Genomic DNA, 18,119 nt, shown 5'->3' with positions numbered 1-18,119 from the left:
CAAGGCACACCATCATGCACGACAGATCTACTGAACTCTGCAAACTCCACTATGCTTTGTAAGAGGATGGATGTTAGGGGGAAAAACAGTCAATATAGACTCATGTATATCCAATGCTGGAAAATGCAGAATTTGAAAGTTGTTCTGTGTTGTTGCAGGATGGGAGTAAAAAACTAACCTTCTAACAGGAAGTGATTAGCTTTTGTGTGGGCGGTTAAAACATGCAATAACTAATATTCTGCTGCTACTCGGTCTCTTAGTCAAACCGTAACAAAGATGGAGCAATGCCGTCACTGCAATCAGATTCTACTGGTGAGGATTCTTTCCAGGGTCATTGTTAAAGAGGTTATTTTAGGAGACAAATTATCTGCAGAGGTCTATTTCTCTCCAAAGCAAACAGACTTGGTGATAAAAACTGGTAAAAAATACTGTCAAATGAAAGAAATCAGTGTTTCTCCGATGCTGTGCTGCACAGCAGTAGCAGGAACCGAGCTGCAGACAAATTTTGCTCAGCTTGTTTCTCTTATAACTTTGCTGGATGACTAAAATCCTTTATCCGGCTAAAATATATAGTTAAAATGTAATTACGACCAAGATCTAAAAAGTGTATGATAATTTGGCTTTAAAAAGGATAAAGTATTACCTAAAAAGTATACAAAAGTATATTTATGACAACTTCTGACAGTAAACCAAAACTCTGATGCATGATTAACGGGGATATGACGTCACGGACAGGCAACAGCAACCACATGACATAGACTGTGTACTTGATCATAATTTCAGATATCTCTGGGTTTGATAACCCCGTTTGGGATAATGTAAGTACAGAAGTCAACTAAATATATAAAATCACTTTAGTCATTTTTAGAAAATTTCATTTGGAAACGTTACATGTCATATCTTTAACATACTTTGATTTTAATATTTTCTGTTACTTAATTTTATATTAAATCTTCAATAAAATTCTAATTTTACAGCTCTCTATCAGCATGCCATCAGAAACTGGTTACTTGAAAAACTGTCTTTGTCAATTATGCACAAGCATGCTCATATTTAATCATATTCAAGTGACAGAACATAAACAGAAACAAAAACAAAAACAAAAACGTTGTGGTGTTGCCGGGTAGACCGTTGTGATCACATACAACAGAGCTGATATATAAATTAAAAATGCATAATGACAGGGTACAAGATTCATCAGTAGAATCCCTTTTTTGTTATTTGTTTGTGATTTATAATTTCATAACTCTCACAGTTTGCAATACCCAGAGGAGGATTTTGCTGCTCACAATAGTCTTTTCTTTGTCACATCTTTTTAAAAAATGTTTTATTTGCAATACTATCTACCATAACTGTGAACATATTCAAATAACCATGGCTTTAGTTTCCCAGGTTAGCCTGGTAAACTCATGAGTCTCCTAGAGGACCGTGGCTGAGGTGGTCCAGCACAACTAAAAATAGTTACTGTTCTCATTCTTTTCTCAAAATCTAACTTCTGAGATGAAGCTCAGCTGTTGGAATCCTTATTTCTAAGTGTGTGGAAAACTCTGTTCTTTTTTTCAGAGATTATTTTTTGGGCATTTTATGTCTTTAATGTATAGGAAAGACTTAGCGTGAAAGCGGGAGAGAAAGAGGGGACGTCATGCAGCAAAGGGCCAAGGCCGGAATCGAACCCCGGCCGCTGTGGTGAGGACACAGCCTCTGTACATTGGGCACCTGCTTTAGCCACTGAGCCACTGGAAAACTCTGTTCTGTTTAACATTTCAGCCTGAAAATTTCAACTCTTATTGACTGGACATTTACAGACATTTTTTCCTTTATGATCCACTTTGTCACACATAAAACGCATGTACATAACACTCCTGATGGAATCAGGAAAAAAGCCCGTGCTTTCTTCCATGTAACAAAATGCTCTGCAGGGTCAGCAACACGCTTTTAGTTTTTGCACTTTTTACTTCAGTGTACCCTGCTACACTGGGGAGATTGTCTTGTTGAGTTTTTCCAACAACAACAACAACAACAACAACAAGGCTACAATCAAATGATTGTCGTGGTAAAGCAGGATTAAATTAAAACGGTCAGAGATTAGGGACATTTTGAGGTCTGTGAGGATTTAAATGCAGCTGTGTGGGTCATCCGTGGACATACTACCACATAGGCAGCCAACTGACTCCATTTGGATGATGTGAATACAGGCTTAGAGAGTCCCTACTGCTGTTGCAATTCATTTCAGAGTTTCTAGGACACAAGGTCAGTGTAGTTCTCTCTGATCTACTTGAGATAACTGAGTGGGAGAGAAAAAACAAGGTTACTGCCTTTCCTTGCTCCCAATGATCAGTCACAAGAGTGTCGGAGTTACAGTAGATCTGTGATAAAACACTCAAGGATGACAATCAAACCTTACAATCACTTCAAGATGAAACAGTCAAAGATGCAGTGTTTAAATAAAGCTACAGTAAAATAAAGTGTACAACGTGATAAGTGACCGTAAAGTTTGATTTCGGGTCCTTGAGTGTGAAATGAAATGCATATTAAGGCCACAGCAAAGAAAAGACTAGTCAGGTGATAAAGAGCTAAAAGAGACAGAGGACAGAGAGAAGGGAGAGCAAGGAATATATATATATAGAGGTCATTACCACGTTCTAGCTTCTTATCTGAGAACCGTGAGAGCAGCAAATTGACGGGCGGGAAAGACAAGAGCATGAGAGGTGAAGGGTTCAAACGGGCAAAACGAACGAGATGTGGGAGAGAAAGACAAAGAGAGACGCAGTGAGTCCAGAAATCTCAAGGCTGTCAGTGGATGGTAAACAGTTCATACATTACATTCAAACAGTTCCATACATTAACAGTCCAAGTCAAACATATCCAAGAGAGTCGCGGCTCAAACACTCAAAATACATTTACATGAAAACATACCTGCAACCTGGCATCCACAAACAGGCACACTCAGACACACAAGAATAGACTACACACTGGGACTGGAAACATGTCAGAGTATATCAAACCAATGCACAATAAAGTCAGACAACAAAGATGAGGCAGTGTGCGTGTGTGTGTGTGTGTGTGTGTGTGTGTGTGTGTGTTCAGACAGTGTGTGACAGCAAGACTTGTATACTCTACTCACTGGTGCCTTCCTCTGAAACCATCCCAAGTCCCTCAGCCTTGTTTTGCCTCTCAAATGCATTCAAGTCCAAAACGCTGCAAACATCAAACAGTCAGTTTAACAAAATACACTCCTTTACAAACTTTACTTTCAATTAGGCCTTTTTAAAAACATTTTTCAGAGTAGAAACCTAAAGAAAGAGTTACATGGATAGTTTGTATCTTTTGAAGTGGGCTGTATGAGGTATTTGTCCATCAAGATTGAAAAGCTACACTTAGAGAGAACTGCGCTGTTGTCCATCTTAAGACACTGTAAGACTTAAACTGATATAGTCTTTTTAGGAGGCTAAAATAAGTTTTGCTGCTGTGCCCCTTCCACAGCAGTGCATTGCTTAGCTTTTGTGTTGTACCTTAGTCTGCTTCTCTGAACTTGTAGCATACCAACGGACATCTACCGTATATAATACACTGATTATAGATTAATTCCTCATAGAACTCCACTTCAAAAAATCCACACTATCCCTTTAACAACAAAAGTTTATTACCAACCTGCAGGTCTGCATCAGAGCCTGAACGCTAAGGAAGAATCCCACATCCTTTTTATCCTTCAGGTAGTCCAGCATTCTCTGCACACAGACAGGAGGACAGAAAACAGAAATAACAGTGAGTAGTGTTGTCTTTATGCTGAAAAATAGGTCATTTAGTTAAGCTCTCAATTCCAATTTACTAATTAAAAATATGATTGTCTACAATGTATGTACAGCTTTACCTGCTGTACATCACTGTTGCCTCCATTGAGGATGGAGATTCCCAGTTTGAGCGTTGAAGAAACCATGGCTCCAGGTTCGCCTGAAATAAGACGAGATAGGAGCACACAGATCCTCTCCTTCAGTGAAAGTACTTATACAGCAGTGTATAAATACTCTGCTGGAAGCAAAGACCTGCATTCAAAATTTTACCTGAGTAAAAGTAAAAGTACTCATTATGAATAATGACCCATTTTAGAAGAATCCGATTTGATTATCTATACATTAAGCAGCAGGTAAATAGTCCATATGAAGAGATGGAACGTGTTGGTCAAAATGCAATCTTGGAACCCATCAGCTATTGTCTGATGACAATATATATTTTTTTGTTTTATTTAGAATTATTTATCTGCATTCATATACAGCCATCAGTTTGTAGAAATGATCTGAAATGACTGGCTCACAGAAGAGGAAGTCTTGGCCAGGCTAAACCAGAACACCCGAAATATTGGCTATTGCCTCCAGAGGCTTTTCATCATCAGACTGATAGCTGATGTGTTCCAAGACTGATATACTAATACCTCAAAACTGTGCTTGAGTACAGCACTTGTGTATATATACTTTGCTGCATTTCACCACTGTTGGTGTGCAACAATTTTTGACCCAACAATGAAATCAAAGAGAGAAATAATCTGCCATCACAAAGCATATTTAAGACAGTACTGATCTTGTTTTCAACATGTTGCTGTGTGCCGGGTAGAGCTTTGATTCTCTGCCTGCAGCTGATTGGGCCTGACCCAATCTGCCAGTTTCAGGCCGGGCTGTAATTTCTTGCCAAAGTAATGTTTATTAGATTTTTTTATGCAACTGTTGTGAACTGTCTCATGCTTTCGTGGCACTTTTTTAGAGTTTTAATGGACTGAATCAAGAGGGAAAGAGAGAAAAAGAGGGTGGAGAGAGAGGGAAAGGGACGACACGTGAAGAACCGGGGGAGATAGAGAGAGTGCAGGCGAGAGAGGGATGGAAAACAAGAGAAGGAGAAGGGGGGGTTGCAAGGCGAATTGGTTGGCAGTTTCTGCTTCTCCCTGCCCAGCAGTGGAGGAAATGTGTATAACATGCAGCAGAGAGTGGTGATCAATATCTACGCTCTACATCACCATTGCCGTGTGTACTAAACACACCGAGGGGCACTGCCTGCTTTATCGAACCTGTCATGCATGAGATGACAGACTGACAGAAGGAAGAGAAGAAGAAGTGGTGCGAAGAAACACTCCAGCCCTTAGCATGTAATACATGTTTGAAAATTTAATGACATTCATTTTATAATATATAAGATGTAATATATTATAGGCCTATTTTTACAGTAAAAATTTTAGTTTTTAATCAGGCTCGAGCCCAAAACTGCTGCCGTGGGTGCGGCTTGGGTCAGGCTTGGACAGAAACTGTGCGGGTTCGTGTTTGGTCGGGCCTTATTTTTTAGGCCCAAACAAAGCTCTCGTGCAGGGATTTCACAACATCAAAGCACTTATTTACCCCAAAGCCTGAAGGAGACATTTATCTCTTTACTGCTTTGAACCATTTTTATAATTAAAATCCTCGAGGCAAGATTCAACAGAAACATCATTCGTTGTTTAGTATCTCAAACACAGCTGATCTGATTTGAAGTAAATCTGGGAAAGCGATGCATCTCACATCTCTAGGGGTGAGGAGAGCTATAATAGCTATACAGCTCAAAGAAATGATCTGTTTTGTCCCAGATAAGTCCAGATGGAAAACGCATCATTGATGTGGCTAAGATGAGGATAACCTACAGTGAAATATATATAATGTCGATGCTAGTGACAACACCATGTGTGTGTCTGTGTGTGTTGGTACAGCAGCTACCTTTACAGGCACTGATCATCTGCAGCACCATCTCTGCAGCCCCGCGGTTGTGCAGACGGGACTGCTGGTACAGAAGCCTCTGTTTCTCCATCTCCTTTTCCTGTGAAGCAGAGCAGAAGGGACACCGCTGTAACCCTGCAAACAAGGACTGCACTGCCCCCCGCACTCTCTCGCACACAAACACACATCCTTATAATTCTGTCCTAAATACGACCGTCCACTGACTGCACGCAAAGTGGTTTCTAATGATACCAAAGCTTATGACAGCATACGAGACATCCAAAGTTTTAATTAACAGCGACACTGATCTAATTTCTGATCACCAAAGACTAGAAAATGTATTTTTGTCAAATAACTAATATATCTCATCAGGCCTGTCCTTGTCGTGACGTCGCAAGATTTGGCACTTTTGGTATCTCCAGAGCCAAGATGGCAGATAATTGTATTTCCACAAATGTTGAGCTATTCCTTTAAGGGTCATTAATTAAACTAAATTTAAAAAATGATGGAAAGATTTTGGCTCAGGAGCTGGCTGCAGTACTGTTCCTTATTCATAGAGAAGCCAAATTTAACCCTTTGAAACTGCTTGATTTCTCTCAAAACATGAAAATAAAGCAAGGGACGAAGAAATAACCCCAAAATAAGCAAGAAATTAGTAAAAAGAACAAGAGAATTACCTGGAATTTATTCAAATAAATAACTAAACAAAAAGAACAAAAAAGAGAAAGTTAAAAAAAACAAGGAAAAGTAACATAATTTCAAATATGTAACTACTTGTGAAAGGCGTCTGAAAGCAGCACTCGAAAAGTGGAGTCGCTCCAGGTTTCAAAGGGTTAAAATACTAAAACCTGTATTTTTTCTCACAAAAATGGGGAACACACACACACATTCTCTTCCATTGGAACACAATGTGTATTAGTGATGGAGACAGTTATCCAGCTCTTGACATCTTTCAGAGGCAGCAAACATTCGGTGGCAGCGACTGTTTCTTCCCAGAGCATACCACACATTTCACACATTCTTACAGGGAAGCAACAGCAGTGGTCTGAGTAACACAGCATGCACATCCTGCTATCCAACACTACTCAGTATTGTTCTACCTCAAAGACCTACAGTTCTGCTACCTGCTGCAGCATCATGTGGTTGCTGTCTGTCTATAAGTTAAACCACAGGACATTACCTGTAAGTCTGTAAACTGGAACTGAAATTAAGGCCATGTGTGTCATACCATTATTTAGCACTGGACTTTTGTTAAGTCATAAAATGACTAGAGTATCATAATAATTGTAGATGTGCTTAAAGAGATAGTTTAGATCTTTTGAGGTGGATTGTATGAGGTACCTATCCATATTCAGTGTAAAACATACTGTAGATGTCATTTGGCATTGGAGTCTGCCACAGAAGCTAAGTAATGTACTGCTGAAGACTGAACATATTTTCGTTGCCTAAGAAATTCTAGCATTTGCAATATTTTAAATATTTGCACTGATTTACCCTTCCTACACACAGCGATTTTTGACAGGGAACTGAAGCCGTTATGTCATAGTCAAAGTCATTGAAGACTGCTGAACAGATGAAGTGCTGTTCTACTGCTGCCTTGAAATAAAGTTTGTTTGTGTTATTGTGTGACTTTGGCATTTAAAAGGGTTGGTCTGAACTCACCAAACTCATGCAGAAACACAAACTAGCTAACTTGTTGAAACAGTAAAGACCTGCTGCTCCTGTGTTCAGGTCACTGTTTTTCTCACTGGAGTCTAGCAGCTTTGAGGAAAGCATAGACTGGGAACTAAAGCTGTTAATAGCCTCCACGTCAGAACAGTCTGCCCGGGGGAAAGGTGAAGCAGTGAAATAACTTACATACACTTATACTGTTACAGATTATTTAGGTCTTTATTTAGGTGGCTAAAATAAATCTTGCTGCTGCTCTGTCCACAAAAGTACTTCTGAGCTTCTGTGTCAGACTTCAGCCTGCCTCTCCAAACCAGGGGCATGCCGACTGACATCAACTGTATGTATTACTCTGACTAAACAACCCCACTTCAAAATATTATAACTATCCCTTTAATGCAACATATGTTTGGATATGGATAGTTAATGTTCTAAATTTGCAGTTGCAGGGCTGGCCAGTTTTTCTGACTATTTGAATTGAATAAAATATTTATATTTCAATGTTCTTTATATGTTTACAGATATTATTTGTTTATATAACCTGATTGAAAATTAAAAACTGTACAAAAATGATACATACTACATAATACAGCACTCTACTTCACTGCCACGCCCACTGCACTGCATTTTAAAGTACTATAGTACACTAGATTACTCCCTATTTTACAAAGGACACAACATAGCTGCTATGAACAAACATCCTCTTGACAAAAGAGGTTAGATTGGACCCACCCACTGCACACCATGCAAAAAGCCCCACCCAAAGCTCCCAGAACTGAAGCTACCCCTCCCTCCACCCTCCACCCCCCTCCCTCATAAGCCTGACTGTCTGTTATAAAAGTATGGAGCAACTTTTCTCTACTTAGAGAGGTTCTGCTCATCTTCAAGCAATTTATGTGTCTTTGTGATGCATAAAAAGAGACTGTGCGTGAGTCAGGGTGTGAGTATGTCAGGATGCGTGTCAGCGTATGCTTGCATGAGTATGTGGGTTTGGGACAGTGTGTGTACGGCTGACTGTGCAGGCTTTTACTGTAGTCCTTCGTGAGCACAGAGAGGGAGACTTGTTAGAGTTGTCCAATTTGAAAGTAAAGACAAACAAAATCAGTTACTTGTAAGTTGTTAGATTTCAAACTAGAGTTATCGGGTGAACGCAGCCCAATTAGGAGGTGAGAACAGGACGGTGTGAGTAAGGAAAGGGTGGTGCAAGCCTGGGAGAGACTGACCACGGATACACAAGATCAGCACAAGAGAGCTGGCTCTACTGTTGGGAAACCTGCTCAATGGTGTGGCTTGATAACGGTTATCAGAGATTCCCAAAATAGCTGCTTAAGTCTTGGATGACAACATCACATTTCTCAGCACATATCAGGTACCAAATGAGTAGTAATGTTTAGTTAATGATAATAACCTGGAGTGAGAATCAACACTGAACTCACAACAGAGGTTTTTAGTAACATGAAGGGATTTACAGTGCAAATTGGTGTAATGCTGCCCTCCAGGAAAAGCCATCGATCTCTATACCTACATCACAGTGTTCATCCCTGGCTGTTGAGGCAAAACAAACCACTGAGATATTCATTCAAATTAAAAATCAGACTGGTTTACTAAGGATTTGGGTTTTTTAGGTGCCGCTGAGCACACAGCGCGTGTCCAGGTTTCGTACTTGCAAAGAAATGGCGCTGCTAAAAAACTAACAAAAGCTAATGAAATGAGAATTTTCCTTACTCATGAATACAGATACTTTCATATTTTACTTAGATGATACCTGTACCTGTAAAAAGCACAAAATCCATAGTGGACACTCATTTCATCCGAGTATTTGGCTCACCCCTTCGGTTTAGAAAACTTGTGAAGGTGTAGTCTGTTATTGAACACTTTTACTAAAAAATATTTTGAAAAAATAAATCCAACAATTGATATTTCATATTTCAAAAAGACTTTAAAAAATTCAGCATTTTAAGAATTATTTATATACAGGATAACTGACATTTTTGTATTACTTGTAGATGTTAAGCTCAGCATTATAGAAATAGACCTGTCTTTTGCATTTTTAATATTTCTAAGCATGAGGCATGAACATTCATGTAACTGCTGGTAGATTTCAATAAGTATTAGGTAGTTTGCTAAACCATACTGGGATGTAGTCATTTGCAGTAGACTGAGTCAATCTGTATCCAAAAATTCAGAAAAAGCACATCAGGCTAGGAAATTGTGATTTTGAAATTAAACAGGTAGCAAAGACTCTGGTTTGTTTTGACTGGGGCTTCATTTTGTTGTCTTTAGCTGCACCGTCTCTCTGCACTCAAGTCATGCAATTTAGGAAAATAAACAAATTGAGTCTACAACATTGATCCGGCTGGTGGGCAGAGTCCAGCAAAGGCATGCACAGGTCAGTCCACCATAGCAGGAAGTCGACGAGTGGTGTGAGTGAATGAGAGAAAAAAACAGGAAGAGAAACGTTGTGTTGGTGGGGGGGTGTGCCGAGTGTGATGTCTTGGTGTGGTCACTCAGTGCATGGGGAGTTGACTCTCCGCTGACTCCCCTGTCTCCCATCCCCCGGTCCCCCCATACCATCTCTGTCTGTCGCACCTCAAAGGATGGCTCCTCCCCCTCCTGTTCTCCCCCTTCGTCTTCCTCACCAATGTGGCAGCTCTGGATGGAGACAACAGCCAGTCAGGAAATGAATGAAGAGCTCATCAGATTTAGCAATCTTACTCCAGACAACACAACGTTTTATGAAATAAAAAATAAACATGCTATTCTGAAGATTAACATTTTTCTTCCAAAACATGAATGTGACAGCTTTGCACATTTTCACTCTTAATATACTGTGAATCTTTGAACATCCCTTAAAACAGTGGTTCCAAACTGATCCAGTCAAGGGCTCTAGACTTTTCCTTAGTCATTAGCTCAAGCTCCAAACATTATAAATGACCACATATTCAATTTTATCTCACAAAATGTAAACAACACGTGCACCTACAGCACAAAGAAATAAGCATACTGCAACAATCAACATAAACAGCACTTCAAAATAAAGGCTCTGTGTCAGAAATTCACTGTACTTCAAAATAAAGTGTTTTTACAAACTTGGCATGTTCGCAAGTCGCTTGTGGTCCATTAAGGATGGACCACTGACCCACCAGTTTGGAACCACTACCCTAGAATATAGTTTTGCCCAGCCCTGCTCTGCTTGTTCATTAAAAAAAATAAAATAAAAAATACATATTTTATCAAATAGAATTTTTATTTATGCTCGTGGCCTATGCATTAAAATGCCAAACATGGCCTTTACATGTTAAAATATTTCTGTGACTAGGCAAGTAAACCAGTAATAGGTAACTTTGAGTAAATATAGCAAGTTTTGGGCAAAGTTTTAATCCAAATCAACCAAAATAGTTGGGTGTTGAAGGTGATTGTACTGTATACAACCAGGCATCACCCCATTTTAACACTATACTTAATGTTGTGCAATTTCAATGTCAGTTTTCAGTCATATATAATTCAGTATTTCTATCATGTATCATGCTTCACGCACACAGTTTACATTTGGAGACATTGTGCTCATGGCTCAAATTTTAAGATTCTGCTTTCTGACTATCTTACCTTTGCCATAATATCAGCATAAGACATATAAAGATGATCAACGTCAAGTTTACTGCAATGAGAAAACACATAACAGGAATCAACAAGTCTCACTGAGGAAAAGGCCACGAAGTCGAGTCGCAGAAGAAACAAGAACCTCTTACGTCTTTTCTGTGAGAGCTGTGCGGCTGAAATGAAGAATCAGCTGATGAAGGGGGTCAGGCTTTGTCTCAGTCTCCTCTTCCTCTTCCTCCTCTTCCTCCATGGCTTTCTAATTAATGGGGATAATGTAAATCATAAGAAAAATCTTTTGGACAATCTGACATCAATGCCAATTGTCTGTCTCAGTACTAAAGGGAAGATGACTCACTGATAAGTCATCAATCATCTTGTCCTCAAATGAGTAACCCTCTGTTTCTAACCAGTTGCGTTTGTAGGCGTCCAAGAACATGTTGGTTGCCCGGTGCCTGAGAGGAGAGAGATTGTTGAGACTTAATTCAGGAGGGCTGTAAAATTTCATGTAAAGCCCTCTGATTTTTAAATAGATTCTTTTCAAATGAGTATGAAGGGAGTCATTACGCAGGGATGTTGTAGAGGGGCGTCATCCTGAAACAGGCCACTACAGCCCTGCGGCGCTGTTTGGACAGCAGTTTGTGCCATACCATTTTCTTTGACTTGAAGGGATGCTCCGTCTAAAACAAGAAAATATGTCTAATTAGAATACGTCCTCATGTTTTTGCCTCCACCTTGTATACAGTCATGTGTCTTTGCTTACAGAGCACACAAGCTTGTGTCTATACTCACCACCTCAATGTGGTAAAGGACAGCAGACACCTCTTGGACCCTTTTTACCACCTTCTCAGGGTCCTCAGCATCTTCAGCCTTTCCGGACATCTCCTTGTAAAGAGACATCTGCCAGCGCATAGCTGGGTCCTCCACCTGAAACCAAAGATGTACACTGTTTGTTAAGATAATTACAAGGGAATGTGTATATTTAGTTTCTTCCTTAATATAAAAAACAATAAGAGGGTCTTCTCACCTTGCCTTGCAGATGCAGATTGTTGTGCAGGAATTCCCTCACTTCTTCATCTGTGTCTTTCTACAAGGGAAGAGAGCAAGATTCAAAATTTATTTGTTCACTCAAGACAATTTTATGTATCAAAAAGTATAAAGTTGAACTACTGACACTGAAATATTCTATAAATCTAAAGCACTTAATTCAATAATCCATCCATAAATGATGTGTGCGTCAATTTTCCATGTTGGGACAAAATACAGTCAAACACATCAAAGTACCAGTGAGTATCTGGTCTTGGCAAGATTGATGAGCTCCTGGTCTGCAGGAGAGCACATATTGAGGCCGATAGGAAGCATCTTCTTTAATGCTGCTACGATAAGGGAGGTCTGCACAGAGTAGCGATCCCCCCGACGCTTCTTCTTGGTACGCTCCTGCTCTGAGCCTCCAGACTAAAGAAAGAAAGAAAGAAAAGTTCAGACCGATACATCAATGTAAGATTTACAAGCCCCTGTTGTTTATACATCAAAAATTCCTTTTCATAGTAATTTTTGTGACATCAGAGGCTTTTGAGAATAATAATCAAAAAGGAATGAACTCTACTTCTGACACAAAACATAACAGGAAATTGATACAATGAGATGGAAAGAACAAACTGCAGACTTATATTTTACACAATATCACAACATGCTAACAAAGTGAATCCATAACTAAGTCCCTGTTTACACCTGATAATAACACGCGCCTTAGGTGATTCAATGACAAGTGGAAAGCTCTAAGTCCATCTGTTCATACTTTGCATTAGAATGCATCCTTACATGCATCTTGAGTGACCCCTTGTGATTGGCTCTAACTTTTGTGCTCTTTCTGAAAATAAAAATGTACTCAATTTCTGTTTGCAAAGACCAGATGCACTGTTTTAATCAGCGGGATGTTTGTCATGCTATACTGCTGCAGCGGTTCTGCAAAAGGGACAGTTGATGATAGTCTGCCTACACACACAGTGATAGGAATAACTGTTAGCATCACACAGCTAACATTACCTAATCGTTATGAACAGGTTTATTGGCAGAGTCAAGCTGTTTTGGTGTCGGTGAGTTTGTTGGGACCATTAAACAGCTGCTGCCATGTCAGCCTGTGCTTATCAGGCAGACGTTGAACTGTGTGTCTGCAGTGAGGGGAGCGGCTCTGGAGAAGGTCCTTCAGCACTATGTCTGACCTGTTAAATTATAGCAACCTAAAGTTGCCCAGGACACATTAGCCTACACACAGCTGAAAGAATGTATCCGTTACGCAACCTAGACCACCTCAAAATGTGTTCTGAGCGACTGGATTAGAGCTTTGATTCTCTGCCCGAACCTGATTGAGCCAGACCTGACCCGCCGGGTTCTGGCCAGGCTGCAATTTCACACTACTCACTTGTGCTTGAATTGGGTTGGGTTCTCGCCAAACTAGTGTTATTAAATTTTTTGATGAAACTGTTGTGAAGTTTTTCATGCTCAAATGGCACTTTGACAGAGTTTTAATGGACTGAATCAAGAGGGAGAGACAGAAAATCAGGCTGGAGAGAGAGGGAAAGGGACGAAACATGTGGAGAGAGGGAAAACAAGAGAAGAGAGGGAGAGGGAAGAAAAAGGGGCTGCAAGGTGAATTGGTTGGCAGTTAGCTGGTTGCTTCTCCCTCCCCAGCCATGGAAGAGATGTGCATAACATGCAGCAGAGATTGGTGATAAACATCTATGCGCTGCATTGCCATTGCCGTGTGTACTAGACGCACTGAGGGGCACTGCCTGCTTTGTCGAACCTGTCATGCACGAGATGACGGACAAACAGAAGGAAAAGAAGATGGAGAAGTGGTGCGAAGAAACACTCCAGCCCTTTGCATGTAATACATGTTTTAATAGAAAACATTAATTTTATAATACATAAAATGTTATATACTATAAGCCTATTTTTACAGTACAAATTTGAGTTTTTAATCGGGCTTGGGTCCAAAACTGCTGCTGTGGGTCAGGCTTGGGTCTGGCTTGGACAGAAACTGTGTAGGTTTATGTAGGGTTGAGCCTGATTTTTGGGCCCGATCAAAAATCTAGATTGCATATCAAGATGCACTGGGTGCATTCACACCTCTACTTGGAACTGTCTGCTTGAGATCCGATCACCCAGGACGCATGTTAATACCATATGAAAGTAATTATTCATAAGCTTAAACCAGACGGACCAACAAGTACATTTTCTTGTAAACATCAACTCCTGCTGGGATTTAAAGTGCTTTGCTGCTGTATCAGCTACAGTTGTTTCACACAGTGCAGCCTCACTGTTAGTAGTGCAGAGGCCAGACAGGGCACATCCTGTCCACTTAAGAGCACACAGAACAGCACAAATCAATGGGGTCAGCTCCATCGCCCTAGAGCTCTTCTCACACTCTCCTGTCCTGAGGCAGCCAATGCTGATTACTGACTGTTGTCTGGCCTCGCAGCAGCCTCTCTGCCCTCAGTGTGGGTACAAACTTCTCTTTGGGCAGAGAGGTGTTGTGATGATCAGGTAACAGAGGCATACTCAGTAATGCCCATCTGACAGCCAAGGAGAGGAGGTTTGCTTATTTATTTTACAGCAACTACGAAAAACATCAAACACTGATAAGATACTGAATGATTTAACAATTTAATGGTGTGAATGAATTAGACATAGAGGGACGAGTCCAGTTAGTAAATATGATGACTGGTGATGTTGAGCTAGAATCAGCTTCCCCCTACATATGCTGCTGATGGACAAAGCGGATCTTAGCGATGACAGAAAGGGATGGGATGGCTTTTTGGTGTAAAGAGGTAGTGAAGACAAAACCACCAATAATATTGAAAAGAGAAGAGTCCCCCAGCGCAGGAATCTTTACCACAAAAGCTGAAAGAAATCCAAGCGTCAATGACAACATTTCAACATCACAAGTGGCACAGTAGCTCCACAACTGTATCCGACAGGGACCATCTAAAGGCAAACTGTTTATTAAACACGGAGAGATAGGGTGATGGTGCTCGGCCGCAGGAGTGCACACTCCAAATCACATATACAACTGCTCAGCCGAGCGCCATGGAACCTCTCAGGCCACTACGATCTACAGCAAAGAGCTTTCATCAAGCCGCTCCGGACCCCGACTCACACATGTACAAACACACATGAAAGCATAGACGCACAACGCTAACACACACACACACACATTGACTCTCAATATCACTCAAATACACTCAAAAATATGTCCCATTTAACGAAAGCATTCTTAATATAAGCAATCTTAACCAAAAATCTATATCATACAGTATCCTTTCACCCATGGATATGCATTATTGTAACAGTACTATTACTAAATGTCTATTTTAGTCAGTTCTCGATAGTAACTATGTGTTTGTAACCCTGTCTGTGTGTGTATATGTATGTGCATGAATATTGGGGTCTGTGTGGAAGAAGTGGTGGTCCATGGGAGAGCTTGATGAAATGCCTTCCCAAAACTCAGGGTGCCATGCGATCAGCACAGCGCTCGTGCACAAACACAGTCTAACCTCTCCATCTCCGGCCTAGAGGCCCAGCGTCCAACCCCGACACAGGATATAAGGAGAAAACACAGTTAGCAACACTCCTACTACTGCCTATACACCATGTACTGCCACTTACAATTGCTTTAACGTCTTTAGAAAATGATCATGTTTTACCAGATGTGTTTATCCATATGAACTTACAAGAAGGAAATAACAGCTGGAAATAAATCAAAAGGGGTTTAACTTAAAATCTTTCCTGCTTAGAATGGGTGAAGTTAGTGAAATATTAATTATTAGAGTTTAGTTTTGTAATGTGTTACAGCTCAAGATATGGAGTAAGTGGATAAAACATCTAAGTAAGTAAAGGGCTATGTTTTTTAGGGGCTTTGTCCACTCTCACCTTGCTCATCTTGCTCTTACTGTCAGCAGTCAGGAACGACATGTTGTTGATCTCATTCATCACCACAAAGTTCTGCTCCTCCCTCTTAAAGTTCTGCAATGAATAACACAAGAAAAAATGTTAGACGGCATAGGGGAGACAAAAATCACAAGGTAGAAAAAAAAAACAAAAATACAACAGAAAACAGAGACTCACATGGGATTTGGACCAGAAAATGAAGACTTCTCCCACCATCCTGAAAAGTTCCTCTGCATCTGGGTCTGGACAGGTCAACCACCGAGCCCTGAAGACAAAGACAGCGTTGGATTAACTCATGTACTTGGATTTAAGTCTGTGAGACCTGGTCTAGAGTTGGGGAAGGGTCATTACTTGTTGTGCAGACAATATTTTACTTTGTTTAATATGCTGCTGTCAGAAAAAAATCTGATCACATACATGTTTTTGTAAATACAAATATATTTCAGAACCTCATATACCACTATACTGTAACACTGATGACATTTTACTTTCCATTTTAATCTAGAAAAAACACAGCTTGAATTGTGATTGAATTTTTCCGGTTTTTATTTTTTCTAGCTATAGCTTGAATTTCATGACATCTGAAACTGTTCATGCTGGTGATGTCAGCTTTAGCACTGAACGCTTTTACACTACGGTATGTCGTGGTTTAGTCTCCACACCAAATAGTGTGTCCTTCAAAGTCGCCTGAAGGAAAACAATACTTCACGATTGTAAGTCACTAAGAAGTGACTAATACTTAGTAAGAAGTGTAATACTTAAAATATAATGCAGCAGCAATAATTGCAACAGCAAGTCTATTTATACAGTTCATTTTAGCAAAAAGCCAGTTCAAAGAGCTACACAAAAAACAATAACTGAAAAAAGTGCAAAAGAAAGACATTATAAAACAAAATTTCAATACAATTAAAAGTAGTCATTAAAGAGTTAAGTGAAGAGAAAATTTAAAAAAAAGCTTAAATATAAGAAGTTACAGTGCATTGTGAGAAATAATTATTTGATTTAATAAAAGGCAACAGCAAACAGAAAAGTCTATAGCCTTAAAAGAAGCGAGAGTTGCAGCAGGCCTGCCGTTTTTTTTGGGAGTTTGTTCCATATACGTATATGATGCATAAAAGCTGAACACTGCTTCTCCATATTTAGTTTTGACTCCGGGGACAGAAAGCAGACTTGTCCCTCATGCGCTGAGAGATCTAGACAGTTCTTCATGTGGCCCTAAATCATTCAGTGCTTTATAAACCATCAGCATTTTGAAACAGCAGTTAAGTGTTGGAAACTTGTATCATGTCTGCAAGCTCAGCTACCTGTTATTGTCCACATAACGGATGAGCAAGGGGTACAGAGCATACAGGTCCCGACACAGCACAGCAAACTCATCTCGGATGGTCCCATTTTCACTGTCCACCTCCGTCTTGCCCTCCATACGCAGGTGATCCTCCTCAGCCACCACCTTCCCTGATCGCTTCTTCAGCTTCTCCATGGTGGGAATGAAGTGGGATTTAAGCATCTCTGGTTTAGCTCTGCTCACGATGGGCTGGGCGAACACTGGACAAGGGGTACACATGAATCAGCTGCCGTCAGCAGTAGTTAGAGTGAGTATATTTTTTCTCCAAATATGACATATACAAAATGTAAAGAAGTAGCTTTCCATACTCTATAATACATGTACTGCTTGCATGAAAAGCAAGAATCACTATTAAAGGACATTTAAAGGGGACCCATGATGCTAATTTTTAGGTTCATACTTGTATTTTGGGTTTCTTCTAAAACACATTTACAAGCTTTAATGTTCAAATAACACTTTATTTTCCTCATGCTGGAACACTATTCACTCTCTGTCTGAAACACTTTGTTTTAGTGCCTGTCTTTTTAAGCTCCACTCCCAAAAAAGCCCATTCTGCTCTGATTGGTCAGCGTTTATGGGTCTTCCACATCTGCACTCTCAGCATCTCTACAATGTCTCTGCAGCCAGGGAATGACTAACGGAGAATCATGATACTTTCTACCGCGAAAAATCACTGATAAAAATGTCTAAATATAACCGCACATGTTCCAGCAGGAACTGAATCCTGAACCAAGGAGATATGAACAAATTTGACAACCAAAACTACATATTTCCCCAACTTTGCATGTAGCAGAAAGAAAAGCAGAATAGGTCCCAAAATTGCATCA

General features: G+C 40.1%; 1 protein-coding gene across 1 annotated transcript in view; it reads right to left on the bottom strand.

Moving 5' to 3' along the window:
* ryr1b (ryanodine receptor 1b (skeletal)) overlaps positions 1–18,119 on the bottom strand; it is a 95,801-nt gene that overhangs the window by 17,508 nt on the left and 60,174 nt on the right. The window contains 17 exon segments of the mRNA XM_042486394.1: positions 2,637–2,654; positions 3,125–3,198; positions 3,652–3,728; positions 3,872–3,951; positions 5,733–5,832; positions 9,972–10,052; positions 11,007–11,058; positions 11,150–11,256; positions 11,356–11,452; positions 11,565–11,677; positions 11,790–11,924; positions 12,025–12,084; positions 12,282–12,452; positions 15,554–15,568; positions 15,930–16,022; positions 16,125–16,212; positions 17,252–17,492. Coding sequence (XP_042342328.1) covers positions 2,637–2,654; positions 3,125–3,198; positions 3,652–3,728; positions 3,872–3,951; positions 5,733–5,832; positions 9,972–10,052; positions 11,007–11,058; positions 11,150–11,256; positions 11,356–11,452; positions 11,565–11,677; positions 11,790–11,924; positions 12,025–12,084; positions 12,282–12,452; positions 15,554–15,568; positions 15,930–16,022; positions 16,125–16,212; positions 17,252–17,492 — 1,602 coding nt within the window.

This window comes from Plectropomus leopardus, chromosome 5, assembly GCF_008729295.1.
Source record: "Plectropomus leopardus isolate mb chromosome 5, YSFRI_Pleo_2.0, whole genome shotgun sequence".
Classification (NCBI taxonomy): domain Eukaryota; kingdom Metazoa; phylum Chordata; class Actinopteri; order Perciformes; family Serranidae; genus Plectropomus; species Plectropomus leopardus.
The sequence above is the reverse complement of the archived record's forward strand: the minus strand, read 5'-3'. Positions and strand labels throughout refer to the sequence as shown.